Source organism: Drosophila biarmipes, chromosome 3R, assembly GCF_025231255.1.
Source record: "Drosophila biarmipes strain raj3 chromosome 3R, RU_DBia_V1.1, whole genome shotgun sequence".
Classification (NCBI taxonomy): domain Eukaryota; kingdom Metazoa; phylum Arthropoda; class Insecta; order Diptera; family Drosophilidae; genus Drosophila; species Drosophila biarmipes.
In genome coordinates, this window is record NC_066616.1 from 16018901 (window position 1) to 16032260 (window position 13360).

The 13360-nt window shown below is 47.9% G+C and overlaps 4 protein-coding genes across 6 annotated transcripts; 2 read left to right on the top strand and 2 right to left on the bottom strand.

Annotated features, from left to right (window-relative positions):
• The first annotated feature begins 864 nt into the window (after window positions 1-864).
• Window positions 865-2127, top strand: LOC108031886 (pyrroline-5-carboxylate reductase 3). The gene is made up of 3 exons (XM_017105650.3): window positions 865-994; window positions 1207-1872; window positions 1945-2127. The coding sequence occupies exons 1-3, from the start codon at window positions 916-918 to the stop codon at window positions 2019-2021; spliced, it is 822 nt and encodes a 273-aa protein (XP_016961139.1). The 5' UTR covers window positions 865-915; the 3' UTR covers window positions 2022-2127.
• Window positions 2128-2191: 64 nt separating this feature from the next.
• Window positions 2192-5167, bottom strand: LOC108032092 (nucleolar protein 14 homolog). The gene is made up of 3 exons (XM_017105918.3): window positions 4579-5167; window positions 2576-4523; window positions 2192-2513 (listed from the first exon to the last, which is right to left on the bottom strand). The coding sequence occupies exons 1-3, from the start codon at window positions 5081-5083 to the stop codon at window positions 2408-2410; spliced, it is 2559 nt and encodes an 852-aa protein (XP_016961407.1). The 5' UTR covers window positions 5084-5167; the 3' UTR covers window positions 2192-2407.
• A 415-nt stretch (window positions 5168-5582) lies between these two features.
• LOC108031846 (splicing factor 1) lies at window positions 5583-10597 on the top strand. 3 transcript variants are annotated; one of them, XM_017105597.3, is made up of 6 exons: window positions 5583-5931; window positions 6377-6999; window positions 7056-7190; window positions 7815-7890; window positions 8971-9123; window positions 9180-10597. In XM_017105597.3, exons 1-6 carry the CDS (start codon window positions 5741-5743, stop codon window positions 10384-10386), a joined length of 2385 nt encoding a protein of 794 aa, XP_016961086.1. In that variant the 5' UTR covers window positions 5583-5740; the 3' UTR covers window positions 10387-10597. The 3 variants fall into 3 exon arrangements, 2 of the variants coding, with proteins under 2 accessions (XP_016961086.1, XP_050744643.1); XR_007764558.1 differs by lacking the exon at window positions 7815-7890 and having other exon boundaries at window positions 9180-9328; XM_050888686.1 differs by lacking the exons at window positions 5583-5931; window positions 6377-6999; window positions 7815-7890 and having other exon boundaries at window positions 7063-7190.
• Window positions 10598-10685: 88 nt separating this feature from the next.
• LOC108031029 (peroxiredoxin-2) lies at window positions 10686-12118 on the bottom strand. Its single transcript, XM_044093015.2, has 4 exons — window positions 11959-12118; window positions 11772-11838; window positions 11295-11436; window positions 10686-11234 (listed from the first exon to the last, which is right to left on the bottom strand). Exons 1-4 carry the CDS (start codon window positions 11989-11991, stop codon window positions 10772-10774), a joined length of 705 nt encoding a protein of 234 aa, XP_043948950.1. The 5' UTR covers window positions 11992-12118; the 3' UTR covers window positions 10686-10771.
• Between the last annotated feature and the right edge of the window lie 1242 nt (window positions 12119-13360).

Consider the following 13360-nt stretch of genomic DNA (forward strand, 5'->3'; position numbering starts at 1 on the left):
AAATATTATCAGAAAAGCCACCGAAAAACGAGCCATTCTGTTTGTATCCCGTTTAACGAAAACTTAGCTTGTTGATGATTTTATTTCTTCTGCGTAAAAACTTAAAATAAATTGCAATAATATATGTATATATAAGTAAGACTTTTTCTTACTAAGAATCTTTTCCCCCTTTACTGTTATCAAATTCAACTGATAACCATCGTTATCTTTTGGAGTACGGAATGTTTTTGAATCTTGGTAAATAAACATTTCAAAATACACCCGTATGTTTTCAACGGCAATAGAACTCAAAACATCAAAATGGACGATTACAGGGCATCGGCTTCTAGCTTAAAAATAAACTTAGTTAAGCCAGCTAATGGGTGAAGGAATTCTAGTCCATGGGCCTAGCTGATAACGTCTGTACAACCGCGGTTAAAATATTATCACCAAATAATAATGAAAAACCTTGTTTTCAAAAAGAAAAAAATCGAACCTAACGAAAGGATTTACATTTCATCCAAACTTTTTATTTGTTACAATCTTAATTTCCAGTTTTTTTAACATGTTAAGAACAGTATTCCTAAAGTAGAACGCCTATGTAGATTTTTAAATACCCCTAATGCTAATATTGTTTATTAAAAGAACATGAATTGTAACACCTATAAATGTTTTTACTACCTAAAAAAATTAATTTATTATTTATTGGATGACCCACACTCGTAATAAAACCAACACACAATAACTCCCCCTGATAAGCTCAGTTCTGTGGGTTTGTTGTTCGCACATCGTAGGAGGTTGGGGCGTGGAACGAGCCAGATTTCTTATCAGTTCCCTCGGGTTGTTTTTGGTCATCGCCCGACAGCGGGCAAACAGTTGCCGATCCGCCAGCACAAAGTGCAGTACTCAGTCCGCGGAATATCCCATCAAAACAGAATGTCGGCGATCGGAAAGATCGGATTCCTGGGCGGTGGCAATATGGCCAAGGCTTTGGCCAAAGGGTTTCTGGCAGCAGGTGAGAAGGTTTATAAACATCGCCCCAAATCTATAAATAGCCTTGCACAATAACTGGGAGTTAACAGATAAGAAAACTGATAAAACCACCTTACAAGAAATGTAATTTAATTAAATTTCCGATATGAAACGCATTCCGATTTCTATCCCAACATATGTTCCCAAGGATTTCATCACATAGTCAAACATTCCTAACTATATCGCAATTCACAGGCCTGGCGAAACCCAAGACCCTGATAGCTAGTGTCCATCCGGCGGACAAGCTATCCCTGCAGTCCTTCCAATCCCTGGGCGTGGAAACAGTGGTTAAGAACGAACCCGTTGTGCAACAATCTGATGTGGTCTTCGTGTCCGTGAAACCCCAAGTGGTTCCCTCCGTTTTGTCGGAGATTCAGCCCCTCAGTGCCGGCAAACTATTTCTGTCCGTGGCCATGGGCATCACCTTGTCCTCCATCGAATCCAGTCTATCTCCGCAAGCGCGTGTGATCCGCGTGATGCCCAATCTGCCGGCAGTGGTTTGCTCTGGCTGCTCGGTATTCGTTCGCGGATCCAAAGCCACCGATGCAGATGCAGAGGTCACCGAGAAACTCCTGCGATCCGTGGGCACTTGTGAGCCGGTGGATGAGTCGCAGTTGGATGTGGTTACTGCTCTCAGTGGCAGTGGACCGGCCTATGTGTTCGTGATGATTGAGGCCCTGGCGGATGGAGCCGTGCACATGGGAATGCCGAGGGATCTGGCCTACCGCCTGGCATCGCAAACCGTCCTGGGAGCCGGTCACATGGTGCGCGACAGCGGTCTGCATCCAGGACAGCTGAAAGACGGGGTCACTAGTCCTGCGGGTTCGACGGCGGCAGCCCTCAGACAACTCGAGCTGTCAGGTAAGTGGCGATGATGACGCGGATGACGCACTTGCTTATCGCCTCCCATTCAACCTTTGATGTCGATTGCAGGTTTTCGAGCGGCTGTGTCTGGAGCGGTGGAACAAGCGACTCTGCGGTGCCGGCAAATCTCGGGGAAGAAGGCATAGGAACCTAGTTCTAAATATACATTGGGGTGGGTCTACTTTGTAAATAAACTTATTATAGTGAACAAAATATTTTTAATAAAACTGGTACTCCCCAAACATAGCTTTACATTTTAAACATCCTATTATTCTCCTTATCCAAACCTTGCGACAAAAATGTGGATGAATGTTATTGGACTGAGAATAAAAATATAAAATATTTTCCCTTTTATCTTTGCTCTCATTCTTTAAGACTCACCTTGTGGTTTGTTTATAATCTAGGTTAGCTTAAGTCCCACTTCTATATACAGTTGTGAAGGTCGTTTTTGTGAATTTTAAATATGAGCAATAATGCCCTGCTTTTTACTCTCAGCTTAGGGTATGATTATGCTAAAACTAATTCAACACGTTTAAAACTTTTTCTTCTTTTTGGCGCGAGCCAGCTCATTGAGCTCGCCCTGCTGCATGGAAGCCTCCTGGTAGATGCGTTTGACCTTCTCGTGGCGCTCCTTGTCGCTATAAGCCAGAGAAAATTAGTTAGCAAAAGAAATTTATTGTGCACCATAAAAAAGACCCACCTTTGCAGCGTCTGCTTGAGCTTAAGCTCCTGGACGAAGGCCGTGTCTCGGCGAATCTCCCGGATGGCGCCCTTCTTCTCGCGCTTGATCTTGTGCAGCAGCTTGGCCCGCTCCTCCTTGGCCTTGGTCATCTTTGGTCGCCGCTTGTCATCGTAGACCGCCTCGAATCGGGGTTCCAGCAGCCTAAGAGCCTTCGGTTTCTTCTCCGCTGGGGCCAGAGGTTTCATTTTCAGCGCAGCCAGCTTCTCCGCCAGTTCGGTGGCTTCCTTGTGGTGCAGATGCACATGCTCGGGGTAGGGCTCCAGTGACAGGCGGGCGAGTAGTTTCAGGAAGGGTTGGGCGAGATAGCAGACACCCACTTGCTCTTCCACCAGCGTGAGAGCTTCCTTGATCAGCAAAAGGGCTGTATCCAGGGCCCGCACCTTGAAATCTGAAGTGATCGTCTGGGTGACCAAGTCGGCAGCCTGCAGCGCTTGGGGCTCCAAGTTTTTGGATTCCTTATTAGCTGGGAGTGCCAGCAGTTTGCTAAATGGACCATCTCGCTCAAAGGGCGGCGTGATTTCCAACTGTTCCACATCCCTCTTGGCTATGGACATGTGCACAATACCCTGCAGGAAATTAAAAGCAGCTGGGAGCAGTCTCTTGGATTGGGACACAAACTCCAGCACCACAGTGACCAGAAACAGACCCATGGATATTTCCTGACGCGTTCGCACGCGGGCCCTGGACAGGATGTGCTGCATGAAAATGAAGCACGGAGTGGCCACAGGATGCCGGAAGTCCGAAGTTGAATACAAGTTGGCCACCAGTTTGAAGTAAATGAGAGTGTCCAGCGAGGGATACATCTTGTGATTTTTCCTGAACTCGCCATACTTTTCCTTGATTACCTCCAGCAAAGTATTGGACATGCGTTCGGGGTTCAACTGAGTTAGCTCATATAAATGGGGCATGAGATTGGAGAGCAATTGAAAGTTATCACGAATGTCTTGCTCGCTGGCATCCTCAAATAAATCCTTGATGTACTGCAGAAGGAAGGAGTAGAGCTTGACGACATTCTCGCGATTGACGCCTTCCAATTTGGGATGATTGCATTTGATGATCCTCTCGACAATGGTGGCCTTTTGGGCAGTAGAGTGTTTGGAGAGAAGTTCGGTGAAGTCCTCGTAGGTCTTGGGCATCTTGATGGTAAATGGAATGCTGGTGTCCATAGAGGCGGTGGATATCTCGGCTGACTTCTTAACTTTCTTTTTTCTAACCTGAGGAGCTTCTTCCGCCTCGGACTCACTCTCTGAATCCTTTAGATCACTCAGATTATCGACCTCTGAATCACTGTCCTCGTCGGAGTCCTCCTCCTCCTCTTCTTCGCCATCTTCATCACCCTCATCTCCCCCGTTTTCCTCCTCCTTCGCTTCCTTCTTTCCATTAAGATGGGTACCCAGATTGCCCTCCAAATCGTAGGCCAGCGTATCATCCTCCTGCTCTTCTCCACCATCCAAGAAGTAGCCATCGTCCAGGTCATCAGCCGAACGGTGTTTGGGCTGTGCTGCAGCTGCCTGCTCTTCCTCCTCGCCCTCAGCACGCATTCGACGCAGACGCTCGTTCTCCAGCTTCTCCAGGCGAGCGGCCTCCTGTTTCGCCAGCTCGTCCGGATTGATTAGTTTGTCCGCGACACTGCCGCGAGGCTCGAAAATCATCTCCTTGAGCAGTTTATCGTAGGCATCCGGCGGCGGCTTGGCGTCCTGCTCATCCTTCGTGGCCTTCGCCACCAGCGGCAGCAGGAGCTTGTAGTTGGCATCCAGTTTCTCGGTGAGATCATACACCTCGTCCTTTTCCTTCGCAATCTCGTTCTTGCGGCGCTTCTGTTCGACGATCATTTCATCTATGGCTTTCTGGCGATCCTCGGCTGTGTCGCCATCGCCACCGAAGTGGGCAGCAGATGTGAAGTCAGCTGGAATATAAAGCTAGTTAGATGGGGGTTCAATGTGGAACTCATTTGAGTATACCGTCCAATGCCTCGTCGTCTAGCTCCTCGTCGTCGGACCGCTCATCCCTGTACTGCTCGATCTCCTCCAGAGTTTGGCCCCTGTGCGTCAGCAGTTCGTCGTCGTTGAGATTGAACTTCTCCGCCTTTTGATTGGATCGCACCTGCGACATCTTTTCGGCCAGGTACCGGGCATTCATCACGGACTCCGTCAGCTGGTCGCCACTCAAATGCTTGCCAATTCGGTTATCCTTGAACCGATTAGTCTTGTGCTTTACGGCGAACTGTTGCCCCAGTGTCTGGGCTCTCTTTTGGAGCGCCTTGGCCCGAGACACACCCGGCATTCCCCTGTCATGCTTGCAGATCCTGCCCAGAATCTTGAACTTCTCCTTGTTCACATGCACATCGAAGGGATTCTGACCGCGCTTGCTCGACTGCGCCGCCGAGTTGTCGAACGGATTGGACGACTTGACTGTCTTCTTGGCATAGACCGCATCGGCACTGGCCTTTTTCCCCTTGGCCACCATTGCTTTAATTCGAGTTTTACCGAATCAAACCGAGCTCATGGAGCAAAACAAAACACCGCACACGTGCAACCGACAACGTACTAACGCGTTTCGGAAATGCCGCAAGCAGTGTTGGCTAAGGCTGGGAACAGTCGCGGTTACTTTGGATGGGAACAGTTATAGGCGAAAAATAAATTCCTTTTTTTTAATTGGAACAAAGTTCAGACTCGAGGCTTTTACACGGTTATCGAGGCGTTTATTCAGAGAGTTGAACTAGTTTGATATTGCAACATGGTATACAGCTATTTGAGCTAAACTTATTAAGTTATGTCAATTCAAAATACAAAATGTTAAACATAAAATCCATTTCTTTTATACAAAAGCAATGCCCCCATATAGTGAGTAAATATAGCCAGTAAATAGTTTTAATTTTATAATCCCTACTTAAATACAGTGAACTGTGACTGGTAGCAGTTACCCCCGCTCACCACTAGTGGCATGCGTTTACCAACACTGAACCACGTCGCCATTTTCGTTTCGTTCCGTGCCACAAAAATTTTCACACGCAACGCCGAGTACTGAAAAAATCGGTTTTTTTATTTAAAGTGTGTTTTTAATTGCTCCAACTTTGGGTGGCTGTAAATCGAGAGTCGCCGGTGTGAAAGCTGAGAAGAAAGCATGAGCGCCACGCCGCCGGACTTACTTTCGATGGCGGTGGCCAGAGAAGTCTCACTCGCAGTCGCCGCCTCTGCCAATGGCGGCAGCGGCAGCGGCAAAACCGCTGATAAGGAGCGCTCCCGGTCGAAGGACCGCGGGAGGGACAAGGACAAGGAGCGGGACAAGGATCGTGACAAGGATAGGAAGAGAAGGTGAGTGCTCCTCCTTAGGAACAATCTTTTTTGGACCCACTTCTAAGGTACTTGAATATGTAACGATGTCAGCCCTTAAGGTATACACATTTTTCACGATCTACTGCGTCCTTTTCCGGATCGTCGAGAGCTAAGATACCTAGCTACCTTCATTTTCAACAAAGCCTATCATACAATAAGAATCGTTAAAACAACGTGCGTAGTTAGTTTTATCCAACCCAATAGCACATGGTTTATATTCTGTTACTAGGTTACTCAAGATATGTTCTTAAAAAGTTTACGTAAGATTTTAGGCTATTTTTCAACCCCAAAAGTTGGAACACCTATAACACCTATTTGACAAAAGTAAAATATGAGGCTCAAATGATATAATCAAACCCTAATAACTTAGAACAGAGTCTTTTAAAGATAGAAAATATCAATAACCTTTTTGTTGATTTTCCAGGGACCGGGACAGCAGAGACCGGGACAGCCGTCGGCGGGATGACCGCGATAAGGACCGTGATCGCGAGCGTGACAGGGAACGCGATCGTGACCGCGACTCGCGCTCGAACCGCAGCAAGTCGCGCAACTACGACGACCACGACAGGCGGCGAAAGCGGTCGCGCAGCAGGGACCGCGATCGTGACCGCAAGCGGGACAGGGATCGTGATTCGCGCTCCAAGCGCAGCAGTTCGCGGGGCGGACGCGGCGACGACTATGACCGGAGCCGACGTCGTCGCTCTCGTAGTCGCAGCTACGAGCGCCGCCGGAACGATCGAGGCAGTCAGAGAGATCAGCCGTCACAAAGAAGCAGCAGGGAACGCACACACGTTAACCCCTTCGACACATCAAACAGTCGAAACTCAATGAACCTGGACCACGATCAGCCCAGGATACCCTCGCTGTTCGACCGACAGCATCAGGGGTTGGAAACCATCAGGGAGGAGGGAAGGGAGCCGCGGTTTGACCTCACGCAGACCATTCAGGAGCTGATGGGCAGTGCGGGAGGCAGCAAGGGGTTCGCCTCGTTCTTTAACAACCAGAACAGCAACGATTCCAACAGCAATGGGGCTTTCGACAACTCAAGTGGGTATAAAAAAATATATAAAGTAAAATTGTACTAACTGGTATTCCCCTTGTAGCGGACAGCGCTGCGGAGCGGAAGAGGAAGCGCAAGTCCCGCTGGGGCGGCAGTGAAAACGACAAGACCTTCATTCCCGGCATGCCCACCATCCTGCCCTCCACCCTGGACCCAGCCCAGCAGGAGGCCTATCTAGGTAATTCTCGGACCCAAATCGCTGCCGATCGCAGCAGATCTTGCAACTAAGTTAGCTTTTAAGCACTACAACTAGTCCTAAGTCTAATGACAAACAATTAAGGATGTAAACTGAGAGAAAAGGGACAGAGCCACACTTCAGAATCAGACGCCGAGGACGAGCAGCTGGTGCAGAGATCGTAAACCAATCTAAAAAAACCAATGAGTCCAACCACAACGGCATTGAGCAACTTATAATAATCTCTCGTTCTCTTTTTGAAGGGATTCCGGCGTGGCACACAAACGATACGATACGACAAGAGTTGCATTCCAAATCGGCTAGAATACTCGTATACAGAACATTTATATGGCTGTTCGGCTTATATTTATTTTTGCAGAGATTAATGCGCATTTGAACTAATCAAATTCAACACCACTTAATTAATTAATTTAATAATTTAATTGTAACGCTCACAGCATTTTCAGTTAGTTTAGGAGCGGACACACTAAGCGATACAAGTCCCAATAGCCACAATATCATTTGACCTGACCCCCCACAATTTAATTGACATCTCTCCAATTCTCTTACTAATGTCGAGGTTGCGCTCGATTTTCTTCCTTCTTTTCTAACGCCTTCTAATTGCAGTTCAATTTCAAATCGAGGAGATCAGCCGTAAGCTGCGCACCGGCGACCTGGGCATCACGCAGAATCCAGAAGAAAGGTTTGAAACAGTTCTCTCTCCCCCACTGAGTATCTCAATCAAAGGTCTCGCCCGCGTAAAGCCAATGAACGTCACCAGACACCCACTAAGCAGCAATATCCCTACACAATCTGACGTCATCCGGTCCGGAAGGATGAGTTCATGAGTTCAACAGGTTTCACTGTGGCATGCCATTGATTTTCGGAGTTCCACAAAAAAATCATTAGCAATTAAGATTCGCCGAGAGTTGTGTCACTCACACATTATTTAAAAACACAGTAGATATCAGTTTCGAAAGTGTTTAAAAATACAATATAGCATTAATATATTTTAATGTAACAACTCAGCACCAGAACTGTGATAGATTGTCTAGTTTCTGCAGAAACCGATATTTACTGTATTTAAGTCGAAGCCCCCTTGAATGGCGTATTAATTTTTCATAATGTTTGGTCCTATCGTGTAAATCATAACTAGTGCTTAATCTGAAGACTAAAGTATCCCATAGCGCGAAAAGTTCCATAAAACCAAAAGGGTAATCGAAGGCTGTCTGGAGGCTAACCGAATGAGTTGGGTTTTGTAGCTAATTTGTTAACCAACATATTCCTTTAAACTAATGATGCTCTTCAAGGGATTCTAGATTCTAGAGACAGCGATCGTTCACTGATCGATTGAATGAACCCCTCCAGCAGGGGCAACAAATAAGTAAGCGCCTGGCGATAATCGGAATAGATTCTACATTTTCATTAATGTCACCTCTTCTTCTCTTCCACTAAGCGTCCCCCGGTAGTTCGGTTTTCTCGCAAAGAAATCCAGGGTGCGACAGACGCAGAAACGAAATAGAAACAGCTACCGAATCGAACGAATTAATCAAAATTCTTCTTTTCTTAATTCCCCAGCGAATAATTACTTTCTGCTAATGCTAATGAATAACTTGATTAATGAATTTGATTTGCAACTTACAGCATATTCGACAAGAAGCTATTAGTTAGTACGTTAGGTTAAGATCACTAAGTCTAGCGCCAATATAGCATCCTTTCGCCCCAGAAGTTCAAGTTCGGTCTCACCAAAGTCGCCTCTTCCCTCTGTTCTTCTCGTCTGCAGGTCCCCCTCGCCGGAGCCCATTTATAGTTCTGATGGCAAGCGGCTGAACACCCGTGAGTTCCGCTACAGGAAAAGGCTGGAGGAGCAACGTCACCAGCTGATTGTCAAGATGCAGACGGTGAACCCCGAGTTCAAGCCGCCAGCGGATTACAAGTAAGTTTATAGTTGGGCTAAGCTTTGGACAACTAACTAACTTAAATTCTCTTCAGACCGCCAGTCACTCGAGTCAGCGACAAGGTGCTGATTCCACAGGAGCAGCATCCGGACATCAACTTCGTGGGTCTGCTGATCGGGCCGCGCGGCAACACGCTCAAGGCTATGGAGAAGGATACGGGCGCCAAGATCATAATTCGCGGCAAGGGATCGGTGAAGGAGGGCAAAGTGGGGCGCAAGGATGGCCAACCGTTGCCGGGCGAGGACGAGCCGTTGCATGCCTTTATCACGGCCCCCAATCCGGAGGCCGTGCGCAAGGCGGTGGACAAGATCAAGGACGTCATCCGGCAGGGTATCGAGGTGCCCGAGGGTCACAATGATCTCCGGAGGATGCAGCTGCGAGAGTTAGCTCAATTAAACGGAACGCTTCGCGAGAATGACATTCAGCGTTGCACGTGCGGCTCAACGGACCACAAGGCCTGGCAGTGTCCGGACAAGCCCATCATCACGAATACGATTGTGTGCACCTCATGTGGTGGAACTGGACATTTGACCAAGGATTGTCGCAATAAGCGCCCCGGATCAGGAGCACCGGGCATGGCCTGCGAGGATTCCCAGGCGAAGATCGACGAGGAGTACATGAGCTTGATGGCGGAGTTGGGAGAAGGACCGCCGCCGGCAGCAGTGACTGCCAAGGCTGACCCGCCGGCAAACAGTGGTCCGCAGTTGCACCGGGCCAGCTATAGCATCTTTGATAAAAAGCCCTCACAGATGCAGGCCATCCAGTCGCCACCTAGCTCTTCGTCGCGAGATCACCAACGTGACATGGGCGGATGGGGAGCGGCGGCGCACGATCACGGCATGGGCATGGAGCACGGTATGGGATTGGACCAGCACGGTCACGGTTTGGCGGCGATGGATCACGGCATGGGCCTGGGCATGGAGCACGCTATGGCCTATGTGCCGGCACCGCCAGGCACCCAAGCGCCGCCCCCGATGCCGCCGCCGCTGATGCCATGGATGAGCGCACCGCAACCGCCGCCACCGGCGACGGAACCTATGAATCCACCCATACCGGGCACCTTGCCTCCGCTCATCCCGCCGCCACCTGGCACCGGTGCCCCGCCAATCCCGCCGTGGGGCGGAGGCGCCTACAGTGGCTGGGGCGGCGGCTATGCGCCGCCTCCACCTCCGCCCTGCGCCCCGCCACCACCAACCTTGAGCCTGTCGCAGCCGCCGCCACCTCCACCGCCCGCCACTTGATCTTTCGTATGTTAATAGGATCGATCGTGACTCCGCTCAGATGCTCCGACTATAGTGCTTGACCGCATGAGACTGTCCCTGCAATCAATTATGAACGTAACACTAATACCCGACATTATTCGCTTTCACTACAATTGATAATCGAGACAAACCTACAAAACTAATTTGTATTTTACGATGCTTCAAATAAAGGACGGAATTAAATAAATAATTTAAATCTACATAGATTATCTATCAGAATCCGGAGTAGAAAGGTATAAGACCTTTGATACCGTATACGCATGTAAAACAAATTAGAATTTCCAATCTCCTTCCTCTTTATTCTTCGAGTCTTTTCTGATGTGTAGTGAATGTTCAGGTGTGTTAGAAATAATCAAACGATCCCCTAGCCGTGCTTGCTGAAGTACTTCTTGGACTCCTCCACATCAGGCTTGATGGTGGCCGGGTTCGACTTAGGGTTCCAGTTGGCCGGGCACACCTCGCCGTGCTGCTCGACGAACTGGAAAGCCTTGATCAGGCGCAGCACCTCGTCCACGGAACGGCCTACTGGCAGATCATTGATGGAGTACTGGCGCAGAATGCCGTTCGGATCGATGATGAAGGTTCCGCGCAGGGAGATGCCCTCCTTGTCGAGCAGCACATCGTAGTCGGCGGAGATCTTCTTGGTCAAGTCGGAGAGCAGTGGGTAGTTCAGCTGGCCCACTCCGCCGTTCTTGCGGTCCACATTGCACCAGGTTAGATGGCTGAAGTGGGAGTCCACGGACACGCCCAGAACCTCGGCATTGATGTCCTGGAACTCCTTGATGCGCTCGCTAAATGCAACGATTTCCGTGGGGCAAACGAATGTGCTGCAAAGGAAGTAAAAGGTTAGTGAATAAGGCTAGTGATAGGGATAGAGGGTTTCTTACAAATCCAGTGGGTAGAAGAATAGGACCAGGTACTTGCCCCGGTAGTCCTCCAGCTTCACCTCCTGGAAGCTGTTGCCCACCACCGCCAGACCCTTAAAATCGGGAGCGGGCTGCTGGACACGGACCGCGGCCAGGGGAGCAGCTGGAAAAAGGGTTCGAGAATTATTATCTATAAAGTTGAAGTTAAGCAGAGATGGTATTTTAAGACCAGACCAATCAATGAGTGGAACGGTTCTGTGATCAGATGATAGTCACTTCCTAAGGTCTGAGAAGGACGATGACTGTTTAGATTGCATATGCATTAGGTATACTTTAAAGTTCGGATATGTAGTCATTTATGGAAACTACAGTGGTTCTTATCCAATGATAACCACTTTATAAGGTCTGATATGACTCTTCCCAGATACCATTAGACTCCAAGCTTCCATCTAAATACCACCCTATAAAATGGCCTAAATACCGGGGATCTTAACTCACTCTGGTGTAGGAGGCGAGCGGCAAACTGTTTCTGCTGACTCAGAATGGCCTTCCCAAGCAGAGGCACCTGCAATGCATAATTAATAACACAATATTAGATCGGTTCGGTATTGGAACGCGGGTTCAGCCAATTACGTAATCGCTGTGGCATGTTTTCGAAAGAAACTCGGTCCATCGGCCAACTTACGTTGCGAATCAGTGTGCGTCCGACGAAAGACATCTTGTTGTTTGCAGTCTATCTAATCACGTAGTAACAAGGCTTATTTTAAGTCGGAATTTGACGAAAAGCCGGCTGAACTTTTGCCAAAAAAAAACAAACTTGACAGCTCAGTATGACCAAAGCAGTCTACCGCCAAAATTACTCAATCCGTTGGGCACACTGCCATTAATATCGGCTATCGATGATAATATGGCGCCATTTTCAAATAACATTATTTATTTAAATATAAATGCATCAAGCACTTTATTTAGACTAAAAAAATCAGTAAAGGCCTCCTAAAATTTAAGGATAGCTTTTCAATTAAAGTTATTAATAAACATCACAAATAATTTATAATTCTCCCAGCAAACTCATACCGACTTACTTATTAACAAAAAATACATTTTTCGGAAACAGTTCACTTGGTTTTGGTTTTTTTAATTTAAATTCTAAAATAAATGTAGAGTTCTATAACTTGTCCCCTACCGAAGGGGACACTATTGTTTTAAACACAATAGATCAACACATATCTTACGCATGTGAGCTGCTCTGATTTTATTAAAAACCACCGCCCCATATCCCTCAGAAGCCGCATTCTCTCTGGTCCATCTTGTTGTCCTGCCACGTCCATTGTGCGTGGATAAAGGAAAGTGTAGCAAAATATTTACCACGCACTGCACACGCCGCACAATGGTAATGAGCCTCTTACCCGTCCAACTATTTGCACTACATGTGTTTTGTTCGCCGCTCGTTAATCCACTACTAAATGCCCGAAAGCGGCTCAGATCGCCAGGCTTTGGATTCTCTCCCTCGAGTAGGGTTTGGCTTAGGTTTTGTCTTTTCCCGGCCTCAATGCCCGATCTAGATACTTTTGTATCCAGCGAGATGCCGGCGCGTTCGCACAGGCAACCGAACAACAAAGAAAGATGCATGCGTGCTCAGATATTTTTGCATATTCGCACTTAAGTTGGCAAAACATCTGACGGATGGCAAAACGCCCACAAACTTAGTTCCCCGGCCCGTTTCCATTTCCATTTACCTCTCCGTATCCATATTCTTTCCCCTGCCCATCTCGAGTGGCGTTTGCCCTGCTCTCCAGTTGTGATGGTCCACCAATGACGCTCGACTCCCTTGCTTTCCCGCAATTAGTCAATTCCCATGTTTGCAATTACGCTCGTGCCTCCCCAATTTTGCATCCCCTGGCGGGGGTGGTACCTTCGTAACACCAAACTCCCAAACTCGTTTACCCGCTTTTTACAATTTTCGCTGCTTTTCATCTGTAATTTGGCGCAAATTACGCCCTCCAAGTGGCTACCCACCCACTCAACCTTCCCCACGTAACTGCCTCCCTACCCCAAAAATGCACAGCAAAGAAAAATAATTATAAGGT